This window comes from Drosophila kikkawai, chromosome X (assembly GCF_030179895.1).
Source record: "Drosophila kikkawai strain 14028-0561.14 chromosome X, DkikHiC1v2, whole genome shotgun sequence".
Classification (NCBI taxonomy): Eukaryota; Metazoa; Arthropoda; class Insecta; order Diptera; family Drosophilidae; genus Drosophila; species Drosophila kikkawai.
Genome location: NC_091733.1, coordinates 9,023,195 through 9,040,934, shown reverse-complemented (window position 1 = coordinate 9,040,934; position 17,740 = coordinate 9,023,195). Strand labels below are relative to the sequence as shown.

At 42.5% G+C, this 17,740-nt stretch overlaps 5 protein-coding genes and 1 long non-coding RNA gene across 6 annotated transcripts; 4 read left to right on the top strand and 2 right to left on the bottom strand.

Moving 5' to 3' along the window:
• Polr3A (RNA polymerase III subunit A) lies at nt 1-7,143 on the bottom strand. Its single transcript, XM_017173490.3, has 7 exons — nt 7,005-7,143; nt 5,093-6,951; nt 4,881-5,026; nt 1,988-2,405; nt 1,493-1,928; nt 401-1,436; nt 1-332 (listed from the first exon to the last, which is right to left on the bottom strand). The coding sequence occupies exons 1-7, from the start codon at nt 7,046-7,048 to the stop codon at nt 126-128; spliced, it is 4,146 nt and encodes a 1,381-aa protein (XP_017028979.1). The 5' UTR covers nt 7,049-7,143; the 3' UTR covers nt 1-125.
• Nucleotides 3,215-4,267, top strand: LOC108079216 (brachyurin). The gene is made up of 2 exons (XM_017173492.3): nt 3,215-3,418; nt 3,485-4,267. The coding sequence occupies exons 1-2, from the start codon at nt 3,302-3,304 to the stop codon at nt 4,217-4,219; spliced, it is 852 nt and encodes a 283-aa protein (XP_017028981.1). The 5' UTR covers nt 3,215-3,301; the 3' UTR covers nt 4,220-4,267.
• Nucleotides 7,144-7,311: 168 nt separating the features above from the next.
• Ogg1 (8-oxoguanine DNA glycosylase) lies at nt 7,312-8,717 on the bottom strand. Its single transcript, XM_017173416.3, has 4 exons — nt 8,459-8,717; nt 8,082-8,402; nt 7,534-8,020; nt 7,312-7,470 (listed from the first exon to the last, which is right to left on the bottom strand). Exons 1-4 carry the CDS (start codon nt 8,548-8,550, stop codon nt 7,381-7,383), a joined length of 990 nt encoding a protein of 329 aa, XP_017028905.1. The 5' UTR covers nt 8,551-8,717; the 3' UTR covers nt 7,312-7,380.
• Nucleotides 8,718-8,917: 200 nt separating this feature from the next.
• Slc25A46a (Solute carrier family 25 member 46a) lies at nt 8,918-10,781 on the top strand. Its single transcript, XM_017173580.3, has 5 exons — nt 8,918-9,120; nt 9,195-9,284; nt 9,343-9,482; nt 9,545-9,884; nt 9,943-10,781. The coding sequence occupies exons 1-5, from the start codon at nt 9,089-9,091 to the stop codon at nt 10,712-10,714; spliced, it is 1,374 nt and encodes a 457-aa protein (XP_017029069.1). The 5' UTR covers nt 8,918-9,088; the 3' UTR covers nt 10,715-10,781.
• Nucleotides 10,782-12,494: 1,713 nt separating this feature from the next.
• Nucleotides 12,495-13,141, top strand: LOC108079178 (uncharacterized). The gene is made up of 3 exons (XR_001770856.2): nt 12,495-12,718; nt 12,780-12,830; nt 12,894-13,141. It is a non-coding gene; the product is annotated as an uncharacterized lncRNA (long non-coding RNA).
• A 1,868-nt stretch (nt 13,142-15,009) lies between these two features.
• LOC108079169 (uncharacterized) lies at nt 15,010-17,729 on the top strand. The gene is made up of 8 exons (XM_017173419.3): nt 15,010-15,350; nt 15,423-15,527; nt 15,605-15,748; nt 16,098-16,209; nt 16,274-16,407; nt 16,464-16,604; nt 16,656-16,820; nt 16,882-17,729. Exons 1-8 carry the CDS (start codon nt 15,147-15,149, stop codon nt 17,647-17,649), a joined length of 1,773 nt encoding a protein of 590 aa, XP_017028908.1. The 5' UTR covers nt 15,010-15,146; the 3' UTR covers nt 17,650-17,729.
• The last annotated feature ends 11 nt before the right edge of the window (nt 17,730-17,740 follow it).

Below are 17,740 nucleotides of genomic sequence, written 5' to 3'. Positions count from 1 at the left end.
TTTGCTAGTTTTTAAAAGGTTTTATTTTATTTTATTTTATCACCTAATTAAAAAAAATAAACAATTCTCAATTGTTAATATAATTGTACATTAATAATAACAAAGGCTAGCACCCCATACGCCTCTCATGCGCTCGGCGTTAGATTTAATAAACTGCAAATGGTCTGCTCTATGGGCGGAACCTGCTTGTCCTCGTGATGTTGCAGCAGCTTGAAGACACCAGTGCCAATGCCAGCCGGCATGCCCAGGATAATGCGCTCCGAGACCCCATTAATGGCATCCGTCTGGCCATAATACGCAGCATCGAATAAGTGATCCGCCGTCTTTTCAAACTGAAATAGAAAGAGGAATAAAAGGAGATGAAGTTGAGCTGGAAAGGCAAGCAAAATCCGCCTCTTACCGATGCCAAATTAAAGACACTCTCCCGCATCTTGGCCAGGCCGTGTCGCGTGATGCCCAGCACCTCGCCGCGGGCTGTCATCTGGCTGGCCAGGAGCATAATGTGCCGCCAGTCGACACTCATGCCGTGTCCCTCCATCACCTCGGTAATCTCGCTCATAATGATGGTACGCGCCGCCTCAATGCCCAGCGTCTGGTAGATTTCACAGATATTATTACTGCGCGTCTTCTCACCGACTACGCCATATGTGGCAATCACTTCCCGCAAGCCATAGCCCTCGATGCAGAGTTTATATGTGGCTGGTTGGCGGGCATCATCCACGGCTATGACGGCACGTGCTATATTCGGCAGACCGGACACCACCACATTTTGGAGGCTCAAAGCCAGACGTGCCAACTCTGCATTTATGGTGGCTGTTCGTGTGGCCTCCACACGCACCACGATTCCTGGAATCTTAACAGCCGGCTCCACCTGCGAGGGCTTCACCCGCATCCGAGACCTCAGAATGCTGGCCACAATCGAATCCAGACTTATGTTCAGGCCCAGCAGCTTTATGCGAGCCATATCCACGCCAATGGCTATGTAGCAGCTGTGCGGTCGGCACACAACCTCCACATGAGACGACAGTTCGCCCAGCGTGGTCTTCTCTATGCGCGCCTTCACCTGCCGGGCATATTCCATGCTATAACTATTCGTTAGCTCGGCGGTTATGATGGGCGTCGAAATGGTTTTCGTGGCATTAATAATCTCTACAATACGCGGCACACCCTGGGTAATGTTCATCGAGGCAACGCCAGCGAAATGGAAAGTCTTAAGGGTCATCTGTGTGCCGGGCTCACCAATACTCTGGGCAGCAATGGCACCCACTGCTGTCCCGGGCTCGGTCACAGCGCGGTTATAGCGATCGTTGATGCGTCGCAGAAATTCCAGCAGCTGTTCGGCGGTGATGCATTCAATCTGGTGGCAAAGATCCTCGTGTCCTTCATAACGCTTGTGCAGCATATTAATGCGTTTGGACACAGTGGAAAGGTGTTTTCTGAAAGAAAATGGTAAAGGAACTGACTTCCTTCAAGTTTCCCCTCTAGAACTCACCTAACATCCTCTTTAAAGTCCTCGCGAGCCTCGGCAAACTCTTCAGTTACCAAAAGCTGCTCCAAAACCTGGGGAATTTCACTACCCTTTAGAGGACATTGCTCGCCACGTGGTATCTGGGCCCTCAGATTGTCATACTGATGGACCAGATCCACGGGCTTGTTGCGTGTCTCCATGGACACAGGATCGAGGCCATCGCCACCGTATATAGTGTCCACCATTTCGTTGACTGCATTCCTTACCGTGCCATCGTAATGCACCACCAGATCCTCCAAACACTTGACCAGTCGCCGCTGCAGGTAACCCGTTTCCGCTGTTTTCACAGCCGTGTCCACCAAACCCTCGCGACCGGCCATGGTGTGGAAAAAGAACTCCGTGGGCGTCAGGCCTGAATAGAAGCTATTCTGCACAAAGCCTCGGGCAGCGGGTATGGCAGCTAAGGTGAAAAAATAACGTGAATGATTAAGGTCTCCTGATTTTTCGCCTCCTACTTACAATGCCTTTCAAAGTGCGGCAAGGCACGATCCTCAAACCCATTGGGCACTCGCTTGCCACTGATGGCCTGCTGGCCCACACAGGCAATCATCTGGGATATATTGATGTTCGAACCCTTGGAGCCACTGAGGGCCATGATCAAGGCGCTATTTGTGGGATGCAATTCGGCAAAGCAGGTCTTGGCCGCCTGCTCACGGATGCCGGAGAGTTCGCGCAGCATCACCGACTCCAGGGTCTCGGCCGGCGTGCAGCCAGGCTGGCTCTGCAGGGTGCCCATCTTGAGTCTTTCGATATATTCATTGCACTTGGCATAGCCGCGCTCCAGGAGCAGCTCCTTGTGCTGGAGCAGCTTCTTGCTGGGCGTCACATCGCTAATGCCAAAGGAGAAGCCACGGTTTTGCAGGAAATATGAGGCAATCTAAGGGGAGGGAAGGAATTTATTTAAATTTTAAAATTAAAAAAAATTAAATTAAATTAAATTAAATGAAAATACATTAAAATAAATTAAAAATTTAAAATAAATAAATTATAAATTAATTAATTTAATTTAATTAATTAATTATTCTCTTAATAAATAAATTATAAATTAATTAATTAAATTTAATCAATTAATTCATAATTTATTTATTTTAAATTATCTTAATTTATTTTTATTAATTAAATTTAATTAATTAAAAGAGGAAATGCATGTATATCAAAATTTAAGATTTTTCCGTAAATTTTGCTCTTTAGGAAATAGTCTAGCAATCACCGGAAATTTAGGAAATTGATAAAATTGAAACAGGGATTTTTAATTCCCCTTCCTGAACCTATTCACCTGCCTTGAATTGTGTGCGATGTGAGGTAGCCTCCTCCTACCGCCCACTCTCTGATCGAACGGCCGTCAACACTTTTAAGGTAAAAGGGGTAAAATACGACTCTAGAATACCCTGTACCCCAAAACCATCCTCATCTGCAGTTAATCAAGATTTCAAAACATAAACTAAAACCAACAGAAATAGAATATGCTTCACCCTGGGACAACAAGTCACTCGACTCTCAAGGATTATAAAAATGTTCCAAGAAGCAATTAAACGCTATAAACAAGGTATTAACCATATAAACTATACACCAGGCAGTCTCCAGCGAAGCAGACCAACGTAATTTTAGCAGTAAGTAGTTAATCTTATCACAAAATTCAGTCCAACTCACATTCTTTAAACAATTTGTGCGAAATACGGACAGGAGGCGGAGAGATAACATATGAAAGGTGACAAAATATAAATTAAAACAATTGTCTGGGCTACGCGACAGAGCCCAGAGAGAGACAGAGCCATGAATGTCAAGGAGGGAGCTGTTAATTACAAAAGGTCTTCATGCCTAGTATGGCTTTTATTAGCAATAAGTCTGGGATTGCAATCAGTTGTAGGAGCAGCGCCACCAGAGAGTATAGTAAGTAGTCAAAAAATATATGTAAAAACCAAGAAAACATTTCGAAACTCTATTTAATTTACACAGCAAGGTCGTATCATATCGGGTAGCCAAGCCTCAGCTGGCCAGTTCCCCTGGCAGGTGATCCTCAAGCGGGACGAGTGGGATGACCTGCTGTGCGGCGGTTCAGTGATCTCTGCCAAATGGGTTCTAACAGCCGCCCACTGCGCCTATGGGCATTCTTCGCTCTTCCTGATCTTTGGCACCATTGAGCTGAACGACGACACGGCCCAGAATATGACATCCACCACGTTCTTTGTGCATCCCAATTACAACGACAAGATGAACAACGATGTGGCCTTGATCCAGCTGCCGCAGGCATTGGTCTTCTCCAGCAGCATTCAACCCATCAGCCTGGTGACTGCGTCCCAGAAATCGAACAATTTTGTGGGCACTGCGGCCGTTGTGGCTGGTTACGGACTGATGGATGACGAGTACCTCGACTATTCGCAGACATTGATGTATGCCCGTGTGACGGTGATCGATAATAACGAGTGTCTGCCCATCTATGGTGCCTCCGTTGTCTTGGACTCTACGCTATGTGCCCAGGGTTCGGATGGTAGCAATATGTCCATCTGCAGCGGTGACTCTGGCGGTCCATTGATCACCTACAACTCCAGCACGGGACAATGGCAACAGATTGGCATCAACTCCTTTGTGGCCGAGGATCAATGCACTGCTGGCTACCCCTCGGGCTATGTTCGTTTGACCTCGTTCTTGGATTTCATTACCGAGACCACGGATATTGTGTTGGACAATTGAGTGGGGATTTAATGTAATTAATAAAACAACGCTTATTCGAAAAAAAAACCCCAGAGATAATGTGACTTGATTTGCTGATAACAAGTGTGGCAGATAAAGTGGGGAAAATTCAGCGAAATTCAGTTTGTTTTTGGGGTTTAAAGCTGTTAAAGCAGGTGAAATATATCGAAGATATCGAAAAAGTCGATAGAAAAAGGGATATTTAAACGTAGAGAAAAAATAAATTTTTTTTTAAATTTAAAGAATTAATCTAATCGTTAAATAAATACCATTTATTTGATATTTATAATTAAAATTGATTTTTTAACATTAAATGCGATAGTTTTCGATAAAAGTATCGATATATCACACTTTTCAATGATATTTTCTATATAACACAACCTTCCCCTCTATTTTTACTCCCAACTTCTAAATCTCCTAGAATAACAATTGTCTTAAAAAGATCTTAAATAAAACGTACCCATTTCTTGGATTTTTAAAAGATAAAATCGATTTTTCAACATTAATGCGAAAATTTTCGATATTTAAAAACTCGATATATAAACTTTTTTTTAATGATATTTTCTATCGACCACAACCTTTTTCTCGAAATTCACTTCCAACTCTTAAAACCTTCACAATAACGTATATTTTCTAAAATAAAAACTAAAATAATACGTACCCTAGCCAGTCTCCACATGGCCTTGGTGGCATGCGCCTCACCAAAGTCCCTGAGCATCAGATAGAAAATGCACTGCTTGGTGCCCGAGCCCATGGTGGCCTTGTCCATGACACCGCACATAAGTTCCGAGTTGCGTATGTGAATCCCTGCCACCAAAAGGAGGATCATATTATATTATTCTCAGTTTCCTTACCAAAAATATAACCACTTACAGGAATCATTGCTGCACAGATCCATGTTGCCCGTGTAGTTGCGCCCCTTGTTGACCATATTGAGGCGGACATGCGAGGCACTGTTTGGTCGCATCAGCAGGCTAAACATTTGCTTGCCCGTCCAGAGGCGACGCGGCTTAAGCAGAGCCGGCGGTGGCAGCTCAATGTGCATGGTGGAGTCCTCTCCAGCAATAAAGCAAGCAGCCAACTGCATGGCCTCCTCCTTGGTGAGGAAGACCTCCTTTTGGGTGAGCAAATATCCACCGGTGATAAAGTCCTGGGTGGCAGCAATTAAAATCTCACCGTTCTTGGGCGTCACCAAATTCGACTGGTTGCCCATGAGTATCAGGGCCTCGGCACGGGCCTCCTCCGTTTGCGGCAGATGAAGATTCATCTCGTCGCCATCGAAATCGGCATTGTAGGGCGTGCAGGCGCATTCATTGAAACGGAATGTCCGCTGGGGCTGCACCTTGGCCCGGTGGCACATAATGGACATCTTGTGTAGCGATGGCTGCCGATTGAACAACACAATGTCCTCGTCGCGCAGATGTCGCTCTACAATATCCCCGCACTTGAGCTCCTGGGCCACCTTCTCCCGGTTGCCATAAGCCAGATACTTCTTGAAGCTGGAACCACGTTGCTGCACATAATTGGCACCCGGATGCATACTAGGGCCATTCCTCACCAACTGTCGCATGTGCCGCATATTTGCTGGATTCACACGCTCCGGATAGGTGAGAATCTTGGCCACGCGCACCGGTACGCCCACCTGGTTGATCATGAGATTGGGATCCGGTGAGATGACGGTACGTCCACTGAAATCCACACGCTTGCCGGACAGATTGCAGCGAAAGCGTCCCTGCTTGCCCTTCAGGCGCTGCACTATGCCACGCGTCGTCTTCTTGGGTGCCATGTTGATGGGTATACCGCTAATCTCGCTGTGGAAATACAGGGCCACATGCAGCTGCAGAAAGTCCCAGTCCTCGTGTATCAGCTCGATCTTGCCGCCGGTGGCCATGTGCCGCTGAATTACATCATTGATGAGCAGGATTTCACTCTGTTTCATCGTCAAGTCATCCTCCGTGGTGCCGGCCTTCACTTCGGATAGCACAGATGGTCGGATGCAGGCGGGCGGGACAAACACTCGCGTCACTATGAGATGCCTGGGATGGGCATCGCGGGAACACATACCCAGCAGCGCCACATCGCTCTGCGGTATCTGCTCGAACAGGTCCAGCACCATTAGCGGGGTTAGCTCCTCGGCTGTGCTGTGATTGCCCAGGGTGAGATTTAGGTCACGATTTGCCTCCGTGGAGCGAAGCATTTCATTCATGTTGCTGGTGAACAGGGAATCCACCTTGCGTCCCTTGTACGGATCGTGCAGGATCTTGAGCAGGCCGGGACCCTTCTTGACCCCGCCATTGGGTGACCCACAGTGCGGGCACTTGGTTACCTTCTTGGCCTTGGCCAGCATCTGGACATGCAGAGCCTTCTTGCCCAAATACGAAAAGTTCGGATTGTGCAGCTTCTTCTCGTACATGGCCCTGTCCTCGGGCTTGAGCATGACCCGGGCACAGGCCTTGCAGATCATCTGCAGGATGCTAATGGTGGAACGAAAGTGTCCAATGTGGAAGACGGGTAGCGCCAGGTCCAGATAGCCAAAGTGACCGATGCACTCGTTCAGACCCTGGCCACAGGTCTCGCACAGGGCATCCTTGGTGCTGATGCCCATGCGCCGGTCCAGGACGCCATAGGGCACGGGCTGTCGCTGGCCCTGGTACAGATTCTTGGAGATGATACGCACCAGGGACTCCTGTTGGATCTCGGCAGCCCCGCTAATACCAAACTGGACATGTGAGCTGCAAATGGGGGTGAATTAGTGTAGTTCCTGGCCAGGAGCAGTTACACTTACATCTTCTTGTTCAGTGCCGAAGCACGAAATTGCTCCTTGGGCATGGTAATAACCAAAAATCACTTATTTTTTAATTAAAAATATTGCCGGTACGAATCTTAAACATGCTGCCGGGCCAGTGTGACCGGGTGTGGGCAGTTCTGAAATACCAACAAATGGCGGAGAATATACTGTAAAATACCAAATGGAAGCGAAACGGTGAGACGGGAACACCAAGACGTTATTTTTTGAAATTTCTATTTAAATAAGTTTTTCAGAGTTTTTCAGTTTCAATTAAATACAAAAATAAAGTTTTTTTATGTAAAAATGTTTAATACTTTTGGTTCTTAAATCGGTTTACTGATTTCAGATTTTTCCCATATATAAACCCATAGATTTAACATTTCAAGCCCTTTTTCTTTGAATTTGCTTTGCCTTTAGATTTTTGATCCTCTTGAAATTGTCCCAAATCAGCACAGAAAATGATCTGCAAAAGAAAAGTATTACAAACATAGCTAAATAAATTTGTAAAAAATATTTGTACACTCACCGCCTGAGCCCAACCTGCATACTTTCCGTGCAGCTTTTGAAAGTAATTGGAAACCTCCTCGTAAACCCTTTTTGTGACGTTCTTCTGACTGCTCAGGTGTGGTAGGTAGTATTTCTGGGCAATCCTGTATATGTGCACGTCCACGGGCACAGCCTCTAAATGACCCATGGACATGAGGCAAATGCAGTCGGCCACCTTGAAGCCAATGCCCGGCAGCTGTGCCAGTTCCTGACGCGCCTCGTGGTAGGGCAAGCTTTGGAGCTCGATAAACCAGTTCTGGCCACCACGTTTTTGTATCTCCTGCAAAGTCTGGGCTATAAATTTAGCCCGATAGCCGAATTTAGCGGCACGAAGTTGGGCATTTAATTTGTCACAGTCGAAGCCTTCGAAGTTCTTTAATGTGGGAAATGTAAACTCATCGCAGCCATTAAAATGGCCCAGTTTGGTGCCAAAAGTGGCACAAAACCATTGGATCATTGCTGAAATTCTAACACGAAAAAGAATTATTATAAATATTTAGTTTAGTATTTGTTAAGTGTATTATTTACCGCTTAATATTGTTGTTTTGGCTGCAAATGAAGCTTATTATGTTCTCCAAGGGATCCTGGGAAAGAACACGCACTGGCTTGCCCACAAATTTGGCAAAATTCTCATCTTTGCTTGTCCATTCGGCTTGGTGCTGTTTTAGTTTAAAATCAGCACGCAGGTACTTGGCTATCACAGATTTATAGTCCACTTTAAAGCCGGACTTGGCCTCCGCGTATGCCTCGTATGTTAGGTGGGAAGTTTCCTGCTGGAGCACCCAATAGATGTTGGAAACGACTCCACAGTATTTGGTCTTGCCATTTTCAGCTTTTATGGAACGCCAGCTAAGGAAATATAAACTATTTTTAGGCAAATTCCTCCTGTAGGCAAAGCTACTCACCGGAAGCTCTGTCCTCCCAGCAAACTGCGCTCCAAGTCACATGCCTCCTCTGGCAGTTCTATGATTCCGCTTTGCTGGAGACTTGCCGTCATGTTGGGAAGGTTCAGGGACACCTAAAGGGGTTCTCTGACACAAAATACCCTTTTGGTAGGGTAAAACTAGTAGACAAAATCCATAATACAAGCAAATAGTTTTCGCCGGTGCAGATTTGTTTATAAATTTGAGCAAAGTGTGACCAGAGCTGGTTGACTAAAACATACTGAATACGCTTGGCCTTGAAAGTGAAATGGTGAAAAATGGGAAATTAGAATAAAATAAATGATAATAAAATAAATTAGAATAAATAATTAAAGCATAATAATATACTCTATTAGGACACAAGTTAAACTATTTTCTGTGCTAGAGAGAGACCACCTTATACACCTGCTTGAAAGTTCTCCCCCCGTGGTTTTTTTGAGCGGCAGAAATGCGGTCGCACTGGTTACGGCACACATTTCTCATATCAAAAGCAGCAAAAAAAAACTTAAAAACAACTGAATATGCCTTAAAAATTACGCTGGCGAACTGAAAAGGAGAAGCAGGAATATCAACTCCACATCACGACAACCGGGAGAACACGTGTCCCGCAGCATGGCAGGCCTTAATAACTACTCGAGTCTAAAGTACGTACAACTTGCATTTTTGCCAAAAAATAATCACAGCTAATAGGAGCTTCTATTTCCATCCCACTACATAGATTCGAGGCGACGCACGGCCAGGGTGACGAGCACATCGAAAGGGACAAGCCGGGGGCCGGGAGCAGCCCCAAAAGGCATCCGGGAAGCAGGTACGGTACAGCCCCCCGCATTATCTTTACCTGAATTATATAAATTCCTGTGATCCAGCCTTGAAGGTCGCGAAAAGGCGATTGTGGACAATATAAATGCCGACCAGGATGCCATACACAAACTGCAATATCTCAACTTGGACGATCCCCTGTCGCTGCCGCTGGACAAGCATAAGTATATAGATAATCAGGAGGATGGTTAGTTGTTGGATTGGAAGGGTAAACATGGTGGCTATTCCTAATCATACCCATTTTTGCAGACACGTCCATCCGCAAGTACCTGGTGGTGGGCGTTCAGTGGGTCTCTCTGGTCACCGAGAACCTATTGAGCCATCCGTTTATAGTGCTGCGTCGGCAGTGCCAGGTCTTTAATGCCTCGAAGCGCTACCACTTGCATCCGTTCAGCCTTCTGCCCAGCATTGTGCACCTGCACAGGCGACAGGGCGTGACCACGCTGTGGAAGGGCGTGGGCAGCTGCCTGCTGGTGCGCGGCATGACCTTGGCCATTGACGATGTCATCTCGAAGTTCACCAGTTGGCCCAAGGATGTGGATAGTCGCACTACCCTGAAGCGTTTCGGACAGCACATTATTTTGAAGTGGTAAGTAAGCATCTCATTCAAACTTCTTTCATTTTATTAACCATTTCCCTTTTGGCAGCATAAGCATTGGCTTGGTTGTGCCCTTCCATGCCGCCTCCTTGGTGGAAACGGTGCAGAGCGACATTGCCAGCGAAAAGCCCGGACTGTTCGATGTGTTCCGCGAGGGAAGCCTCCGTCTGTTTTACTGGAGTTCCCCGCAAAAGGGTCGCATGCTGCCCGCTTGGGCGCTGATCGGACCCAGTGTGTCGTTTGGCATCACCAAGTATCTGTTCAACCTGGTCATACGCGGCATCTCGTCGCGCATTATGCGGCGACGCATAACTTTGTCTCCGGAGAAGCCCGGTGGCAAGCTGGTCGACCAGACGCTGGAGCATCAGAATGCCGAGATATATGCCAGTTTGATAGCCATGCTGACCACCGAGGTGATATTCTTCCCGCTCGAGACTATTTTGCATCGCCTGCAATTGCAGGGCACTCGAACGATCATCGATAACCTGGACAATGGCTATGCCGTAGTGCCGATCCTGACCAACTATCAGGGCGTCGTTGATTGCTATCAAACAACGATGGTCACGGAGGGCGTGGGTGGACTGTACAAGGGCTTTGGTGCCATGATCCTGCAGTTTGTGGCCCATGTGGCCGTCATAAAGCTGGCCAAGTGGATTGTCAACCAGATAACAGAGGTGATATCCAACCGACCGCCGCCACGGATAGTCCAGTACTATAATCTGGATGGCATTGCCGGCAACTCGGGCTCCACGACCATATCGCCGAGTGTCTCCAGCACCGAACTGGAAGTCAACAGTCTGGGACAGAGCTCACTCGATTAGCCGGTGGTAGTGTCCAATTATTTATGAATACGATGTACATTATATGTTATAATTTAAATCTCGAAAATGTCAAGTTTATTTCTTAGAGTGGGAAACTCAACTCCGCTGAGGTTTATCAGGTTAATGCTTTGCTAACTGAATTCTCAGGGTTTCGATTTGAAAGATTGTACAAGCATTGTTAGCGAAATATTTCAAAGATGAGCAAGCAATTGATATATTAGGATATTATTTGTTTAAAATTGTGAGAAAAGTAAGAAAATTAAATTTAGGAATTATTATTTTTTTTAGAACTCAATATATTTCACAGAAATAGTTAAAATTTAATCGATTTGTAGGTATAACTTTGTAGCTAACTTATTAAAATAAATTATGGTATCAAGGTAAGTTGTGAAAATATTATAAAAATTAATTTTCAACAATCGTTTTCACTAAAATGTGTTAAAAAAATAAAGGGTAATTCATTTTAAATTTTATAAAATACATTTTCAGCAATAATTTTCACTAAATGTGTTAAAAAAATAAAGTTTATTTTTGCTTCAGCAGTTTAAACCCAAAATGTTATAGATTTTATAGACTTGTTAATTTTGCATAAATTATATAATATAAATTTGGAACTAACAAAATAATAAATCAAATTTAAAAAAATTTAAAAACACAAAATTTAGAACACAAAGGTAGTGTTCTAAATTGCTCAAGACAATTTTGCTTGGCAAATCTTGCTATTATTTCATGTATATAATTAGGATGAGGAAATATGATATTAGTTCTAATATGTTTTTAACTCGATATTCCTGGTTGGGTTTATATTTTTTCCGCTTCAATAAAATGACTCCTGAGAGAGAAAAGCGTTATCAGTTACACTGTTAATAAATGTTTAAATTTTTCACATATAATTTATAATTATTTAATATATATTAAACCCTTGCAGGGTATTATAATTTCAGTCAAAAGTCAGAAACACAGTGAAGGAGTCATTTCCGAGCCTATAAATCATGTATATTCTTGATCAGTATCAACAGGCGAGTCTTTCTAGCCATGTTGGAAAGAAAATAAAATTTTACCAATTTTTTCCAAATTTTATAAGGGGTTACATCGTTAAAATTTTCAAGAAAAATTACAGAAAATTTTAATTTTTAAAAATATTTAATTAAGTATGCAGATTTGTCAACCCAATAAAAACTAGTATAGAACTGTTTTCCGATTTAAAATTTATGCTTTTTTGGCTTATTTATGACAGTTACAAACTGCAAGGATATACAAACTTCGGCTTGCTTCCTTTTTTATATATTTATAATTTATATTTTATTTAATAATTCTTGCTTTACTGATATATTAAGCTTTGTAAATACAATTCTCATCTCTCTCTTTCGTTTTTAGTATATTTTTATTTTTATAATTTTTCCCAACTTGTTATACAATTTGGTGACAATTTTGTTTTCAGTGTATGGCCATTCTCAAATTTACACTTTTTTAAAATGCATTCATAGACAAATTGTGGTTTGCTCCGCTGACGCCGTTGATCGTAACTTGAGGATGTCCAGGTAGTTCTCTAGAGAACATGTACATATATGTACATATATACATACATTAACATTTACGGAATATATTCGGCTTATAAAATATTCAATTGCTGAATTTTATTCATTTCGTCAAAGAGCTTCAACGGATACAGAAGCTTAAACGGAGCAGAAAAATCATTGTACTATTTTATAATTATTTTATATATATTTTAAAAATATTTTTAAAATTTTTATAATACATAAAAATAACAAAATAACAGTGTTAATTAACTAAAATACATTATATTGTGATTAGTTGCTAGTGTTATTATTATATATTATTATTACAAAAATAAAACAAAAAAAAGTTAAAAAATAAAGAAAAAACTATTTTTAAAATTTTAAATATATTTTAATAAATTACTAACAATAAAAAATAGTAATAATAAAACAAAAAAAATGTATAAGCTTCAGCTATATGTTTTAAAATAAAAGTGGTTAAAAGGTAATACAACACATTTTTACAATAAAAAAGCTCTTATCTAAGAATTGTTTATTTATTTTAGGACATAAACTATAAATATTTTTGGTGAAACTTGTTAGTGGACCTGCAAGAAGTAAGCATGCCAAGTCAAATTCTAATTATGTAAACAAATAATATAAAAAATTACTACATTTAGTTGGACTTCTCCCATTTCTACACAATTTCAAAATGGACTCGAACCGGAAGTTAGCCAAGGACTCAACCCGGAAGCGTGTCAAAGACAAGGCTGGTCCCTCGAAACCGGGTTCGTTGAATCCTGATTTTATGTCCAATATATTTATTGCCTATAAGGTTAAATTAGTTATGTGGATGGCATTAAGCTGCCAGTTTGTTTTGCTACCGATTTTTGTTTTGTTAGTTACTATAATGGCTTTTTACTATATATATTTTTAATTAAGGCTAAGGGAAAATAGTAAAATAAATTATAAAAAATAAAAATAAAAATAAAAAATGATTAGAAATATATATTAAGGAAACATATATTTTCAAAATGAATTATTTAATGTGGAAGAAATTATCTAATTAAAAATAAACTTAAACTTTTAATTTTAAAAATATATAAAATCGATTTTAAAGAGTATATTTATAATATATTTACGAAAAACACTTTTAATTAATTTAATTTAATTTTAAAATATCCTGATGAAATTTTCAATGAAGGAGTCCTAGTCCTGCTAAACGCTTGATTCGTCCAAGGTGACTGAACGGATGACCAGAGGCTCCAAATTCCTGTTGCGAGTGGATCCCCCGCTATACCTTATAATAATAGGACGATTGTAGGGCTCGGTAACACTCGAATGCTGACTAGGATCCACTTCCCCAGCCTCTGGTTTGTCCTCAGCTACCTGATCCTTTGGCTGACCAGTGAGGTTGTTGTTACTAAGCCAACCCTGGATAACTCCAATGGCAACGGCTAGACTCGCTGCCAGCAAGAAACGGATGAGGTTGAAGTAGCCATCGTTTATACCCTTTGCCAGTTCGGGAAGATTCTGCTCGATATAACCCTCAGTAACCCATTCGCAGACTCTAACCAGTCCAAGGAGCAACGGTATCCAGGTCTGAACAAGCAGAAACTCCACCGAACATACTATCACAATCAGCTCCACCAGCAGGCGAAAGATGTGCTGAGCCCGGTTCAGGTTGGAGCCAGGTGGACCTCGCAGTGGACGCCACTTGGTTAGAGTCGCCAGCAGGGTGGTGGTGAGCAGGGTGGACGCTGAATTGGGTACCAGCTGCACGGCTGTGGGGTAATTCATCCCGAAGAGACTCAGGCGCAGCAGATGCATCACTGTGCCGACACAGATGATCCACAGGTCTTCCAATCGGTCGAATTGCATGATGGAATACCAAATTCGAATTAACATAAAAATTTTTACAAATTTAGGAAAAAAATTGAGTAGGATTTGTTTTCAATTATTAATTTTAGAGATGTTAACTAAAGCCTTGCCGAAATGAATCTGAATTTTTAGGGGAACCTTACTCTGAGGGGGTGGTTGAAAGTGACTCTAAAAACTACAGGCCAATTTGATAGAGAAATATTTTGTGGTTTTTTATTTGTGAATTTTGCTTATAGAAATAAATATATCATTTTTAAATATATATCAAAATATAATAATTAAATTATTATATGTATTTTGTTGTATCTCATTTGAAAATTTTGTTTATATGAAATTTAATATGTTTTTATTTGATTAATAATTAAATCTCAAGATATAAGCCTTGTTTTTGGCTATATATATCTTTTTTTCAGTGTAAAGCGACTTTAGCCAATATCCCCTCCAAGACAGTAATAGAAAAGCGCAGTCAAGGACATATACCTAGGGATATTTTAGCCATAAATTCCTACAGCGAAAATATCCTTTTGCCTTAGCTTTCACTGTGTTTCTAATATAAATATGTAAATTAATATAAATATACTATAAATTAATAAAATAAAAATTAATTTAATACGTATGTATGTATATATATTTATAAATATATAAATACTTAAATAAAAACATAGTTAAGTTCAGCTTCCGTTTTAAAACCCATTGAACTTAATAAATTTATGTGTATTCTTATTTCCAAGCTATAAAAAGCTCTAATATGCTTATATCGTAAGATAAGGTCCTTTTTCACCTTTTATAAAATATTTTATAACATATACCATAAAAAACAATGTATTCCTTACAAATATACAGCAAATTTAAGAACCAAAGGCTAAATTATAGCACCAAAAATAAAAGAAAACCCTGCAAACCTCCGCTTTGCCTTTAAAATCATCCAAAACTTTCACCCAAATTTATTTCTATTTACTCTCAATTTTCCTAAATAAACTAATATCCAAGATTTAGGATAAGATACTACCAGCAAGGCACACACCTAAGGATCAGGGACACCTGTCGAGGCCATGTCAAAGCGGCAACGTGATGCGTTCGGTGGTCCAAACAAGAAGGCCGCCAAGAACAGATTCAGAAAGCTGGTCCGCAATGTCATCCTCAACATGCAGTGGCTCAACGAAGCCGCCGAGGACACCGGCATCTCCCTGAACGTGAAGAAGAATGTGGCCATGTCGGTGCGACAGAAGCGCAAGGTCGGCATGATGACCATGGCGGTGAGTGATGGATCCTCTAGGTCAGTGATCCCTAATCCCATTTTGACCAGCAAAAATTAAACCCTGTTGCAGGAGAAATCCTTGCTGCGGACGCCGCATCACACGCGGACCGTCGATGAGCGAAAGAAGCTGTGCAACATTCTGGCCAACCTGGCCTGCTTCTCCAAGTTCGCGCCGGTGGGTTATATATTTCTATATATTCCTATATCCATATATTCCCTTATTCTATTGCTATACATCTGTGTCCTTTGCAGAAGGTCCGCGCTCGCCTGGTACCGCATATCAAGTTTATGGCCGTCAATCCGGGACGAACTATAATGAATGAGGGTGATATTCCAGTTACTATTTATTTCATAATCGCTGGAGAGGTGGAAATGTCCAGGAATGTCTATAACAAGGTGAGCTAAAAGCCCTAAATACTTGAATCCTGCTTGAATCCTGCTTGAATGCAGCTTAAATTATGGTTAAATCAGTGCTTGATGCAAGCTTGAAGAATGCTTGAATCCTGCTTGAATCTTGCTTGAATCGTGCTTTACTGCTGCTTGAATCCTGCTTGAATCATCCTTGAATCCTGCTTAAAACCTGCTTGAATCCTGCTTGAATCATGCTGGAATCATGCTGGAATCCTGATAAAAAACTGCTTGCATCTTGCTTGAATCCTGCTTAAATCTTGCTTGTATCCTGCTTGAATCCTTCTTAATTTTTTGTTCATTTTAGCTTTAAATTTAAAAAAAATTATCCCTGCAGGCCACCAAGCTGTTCGAGCTGCACTCTGAGGCTATTTTTGGACCTGGCGATTGCATTGGCGACATAGATGTCCTGGAGAACTCGCCCAGGACCAACACATATGTGGCCACATGTAAGCCTTGACTGAGATATCCTGCCTCCTCAGAGATTTCAATATATTTCAATATATATATCAGCTAATTGCGAGCTCTTGGTGGTATACAAGAACACCTACGAGCAGGTCCTGCAGCAGTCCATGCAGAAGCTATGGCAGGAGAAGAAGGATGCCCTCAAGGCCCTGGACTATTTTGAATTCTTCAACGAAGAGCAGGTAAGTGAAGTTTTTAGTGTTGTCTAGGAACTCCTTCAACTTCCTGGTAAATCAAGATAGTGAATGCCTGCAAATACGCCAACATACATCAGTTTGATACCCTGGAAACCATCTACACCGAGGACCAAGGCTCCATGAGCTCTGTGTACTTTGTGCTGAGCGGCGAGTGTGTTATACTCCAGTGCCTCCATATGAAGGTGAGTCCTGTCGGGGATAGGATTAGATTATGCCTTACCCTTTCCTCTAAGGTCAACCTGGTCAATCGGGAGAAGGTCTATCAGCTGGCCAAGGTCACCAAGATGTTGTCTGTGGATGAGATAGCCAAGGACAAGAACGAGGCGTACTTTGATGTCCAGGACTATGTGATGACCACATCCTCGGATGATGAGAAGAGTCAGAATAAAACAAGGGGGGTGAGTGTCTAGGGTATCCCAAAAGGATCAATCTTTGTCACAACCTATCCTTTCTTGGCAGCTGCGCAAGATGGGCCTGCAGGAGATCCAGAAGGGTTGTGCCGATATGAATAGAACCATAATCCGTAGGTCCACCAAGACCGAAGGATTACGTCCCAAGGCGCGCAGAAACACCCGCAACTGGGAGAAGGAGAACGAGGGTGCGGGGGGAAAGCCAAAAAGAAAACGGGAGCTCTATGAGCGATATTTAACCGGCATGGTTGAGGGTGAGGAGGAGGAGGGTTATGATCTCTCGGAGAGCCAGGACTCCAGCCACTCCCTGTCCACGTTGCACTCATCCGTGAGCAGTGAACTGAATGTGGAGAACGAGACGGAGGGCTCGGAGATATTCACCGCCACCAATGAGTCGCATGGCAGTGTTCATACCCGCGATTCGGGCGATGATCTAGACAAGGACCGCTATGAGACGCACTTCATCGATGTGGGCTCCCTGTCCTATGGCGGCATCTTTGGGCTGGGCGAAAAGATGGCCCATCGCGTGATCATGGCTCGGACCACGGTCCAGTGTATATTGATACCACGCTTCTGGCTCCTCGAGGCCGCCCAGAATCCGGGTAATTTGTGGCAACGCAAGCGTTTCTACATTGAATGTAACATACCCACCAGGGAGGCACTCTTCAAGAACTTCCTGAAGACTCGCAAGTGGGAAAAGTTCCGGCATGACTATATACAGGAGATCCTGGCCTCCACCACCCTCACTCGGTTCACCAAGGTCGAGGATATACCCATCATCAGTCGCATTGTGGAGACGCGAGCCGATGATGTCTGACCGCAGTCTAGTTGGTTTATACATGTACATACTATATTTTCACGTTCGCAGCATTATAAAACGATTACTAGTGAGTGTAAGCAGGGTACTT